The 2,105-nt window shown below is 48.1% G+C and overlaps 1 protein-coding gene across 1 annotated transcript; it reads left to right on the plus strand.

Annotated features, from left to right (window-relative positions):
- Positions 1-154: 154 nt before the first annotated feature.
- H257_19008 (hypothetical protein) lies at positions 155-1,313 on the plus strand (the record flags this gene model as incomplete). The annotated part of the gene is made up of 3 exons (XM_009848165.1): positions 155-287; positions 882-965; positions 1,084-1,313. 3 exons carry the CDS (start codon positions 155-157, stop codon positions 1,311-1,313), a joined length of 447 nt encoding a protein of 148 aa, XP_009846467.1.
- Between the last annotated feature and the right edge of the window lie 792 nt (positions 1,314-2,105).

Here is a 2,105-nt window from a genome sequence, read left to right on the forward strand (position 1 = left end):
ACAAGTCCACGCGCCGTCCGTCTTGTTGCTTGACAGCTTTGATTCTCATGTTAGCGATCATGGCGTTCGTATTGCGACAGAAGAAGTCGGTTGTCTTGTCGCGCCAATCCCACCGAATGCGACCAGTGCCGTACAGCCGCTCGACGTCGGCATCATGGCACCTTTCAAGAGGCATTTACGCGACCTTTGGCTCGAAGAGGAATTGATTCAAGGCGACGACGAGGAAGAAGATGTCGACATGATGACTGTGACCGCCCAACGGAAGCGTTTGGCCATGGTTCAGCGTGGTATCAAAGCATGGGCTCGCATTACACCCCAAGAGATCCGTCGAAGTTTTTTCACTTATTGAGCGATAATTTTCGTTTAGAATTTCGTAAAGTGCTCAATTATGACTATGGTACTATCGCTAGTAAACACGTACACCTTGGATCTACTGTGGTGGGGATTACGCACGCAGCGCGTACGGCCTTCGGCCGTAATCCCCACCCACCCTAGTCTTATACAAATGTAAGTGCGCCGCTCTGCTCTGCACTTTCAATCCATGACCAACACTCACTTTTTATTCTTTCCAATAAAGTATCCACGACGCTTCTTTTTGGAACGGGAGGTCATCAAGGCTTCAAACAATAAATTTTCAACTATCAAACGTTTGAAAATCAAGTAAAGCATAATTTTCTGGAAATAATCTCGTTTCAGTATACTTCAAGGAATTGCCGAAACCCTGAAACCCCGAAATCGGCTGCTGCAACAACGTTGTTTCCTATTCAGCACTGGGCCAACAAACCAGCCGTACCCTACACGTCTCATGCAGTAGCCACAACTGTCCCGCCACAACAAGCCTTCACCTGCACTAAAGTCAAGAGCATCCGGTTCACAATCAGGCATTGGGTCCCTCCACCGGAATACACCACTGCGTCATGCGCCCCTGAACCATCGTGACTACAAGCCCACCACTCTCACCGCCGGTATACGGCCCATACACAACTGCCATCAGTGGGTATTCGAAAGCCGAAGCACGGCTTTCTCTTCCGCAATGCGGTATCAACGAGCAACAACATTTTTGGCCTTTGTGGTCATGCCCAGGATTTGGGTTTCTCTTCAATCCACTGCCCATCCTCCAGTGGTCGATGCGTCCACCCTCGACGCCCCCCGCGGTAGCCAATTATTGGAACCACTCGTCACTAGCGCCCGTGCTTGTGGACAAACCACATCAACCACCAATAACGACTCCGCAGTGGAGGGCCCACCAAACTCCCCTCTCCCCGTTACGTCCGCTAGGTGAGAACCACCTAGTACGCGGCCGAGGCCATTAAGTGGCCGCTGAGTGATTGTAACTTTACACCGTAATATCAATATCAATATCAAGAATGCAAGAAGTACAGGGGGATAGCTACGTGTATATTGGTGATACGCTGTGCCCTATGTGCCTAGGATTTAGCTAATGAGATGTGACTACACTAGCTAGTAAAACTCTAACACGATTGCCTTCGAAAAGACATAGGGCCCACTGCTTCTTTGCTTGTTTTATGTTTAACTATGATGGAGGGATATAAACTTACACTTACTGGGCTGCTCGACTATGAAGCAACAACCCAGTAATGCCCACTAAGTAAAACTCAACCACACCATTTAACCACGAGTGAATCCCCATGTCTAACTCTACCTGAACATCCATGAGCAAAACCCCAAAACACCACTACACCTTTTTTCTATTGACTTGGGACTTTTTTCAACGTTGTTGGCTTGGCGCTCATTCGAAAGAGCGATGTGTCCATTCATTTGGCCTTGTGGCCAATAGAATAGACACGTCGTGCCGCAACACCCTTTGAAATGTACCATGCTACCAATGGAAAAGGCTCCACTACCCAAGAATATGCCAAGTAGCATTTCGAATAGAAGAACTCCAGACGAGGAAATGCGCTTGTATTTATTGCGTGGCTATGAACATAGCTAGTGTATCGTGAGCGACGACGTCGTACTGGTGTCGATGGTGCACCGTTTTCCATTGTTGCACGGAATGCGATTTTGAAAAGTGAAAAAAATGGGGATCGCCCAACTGCAACCTTCTAGAATATTCGATCCAATTCAACTTCAAGCACGGCAGA

The sequence above is a fragment of the Aphanomyces astaci genome, assembly GCF_000520075.1.
Source record: "Aphanomyces astaci strain APO3 unplaced genomic scaffold supercont1.307, whole genome shotgun sequence".
Classification (NCBI taxonomy): domain Eukaryota; phylum Oomycota; class Saprolegniomycetes; order Saprolegniales; family Verrucalvaceae; genus Aphanomyces; species Aphanomyces astaci.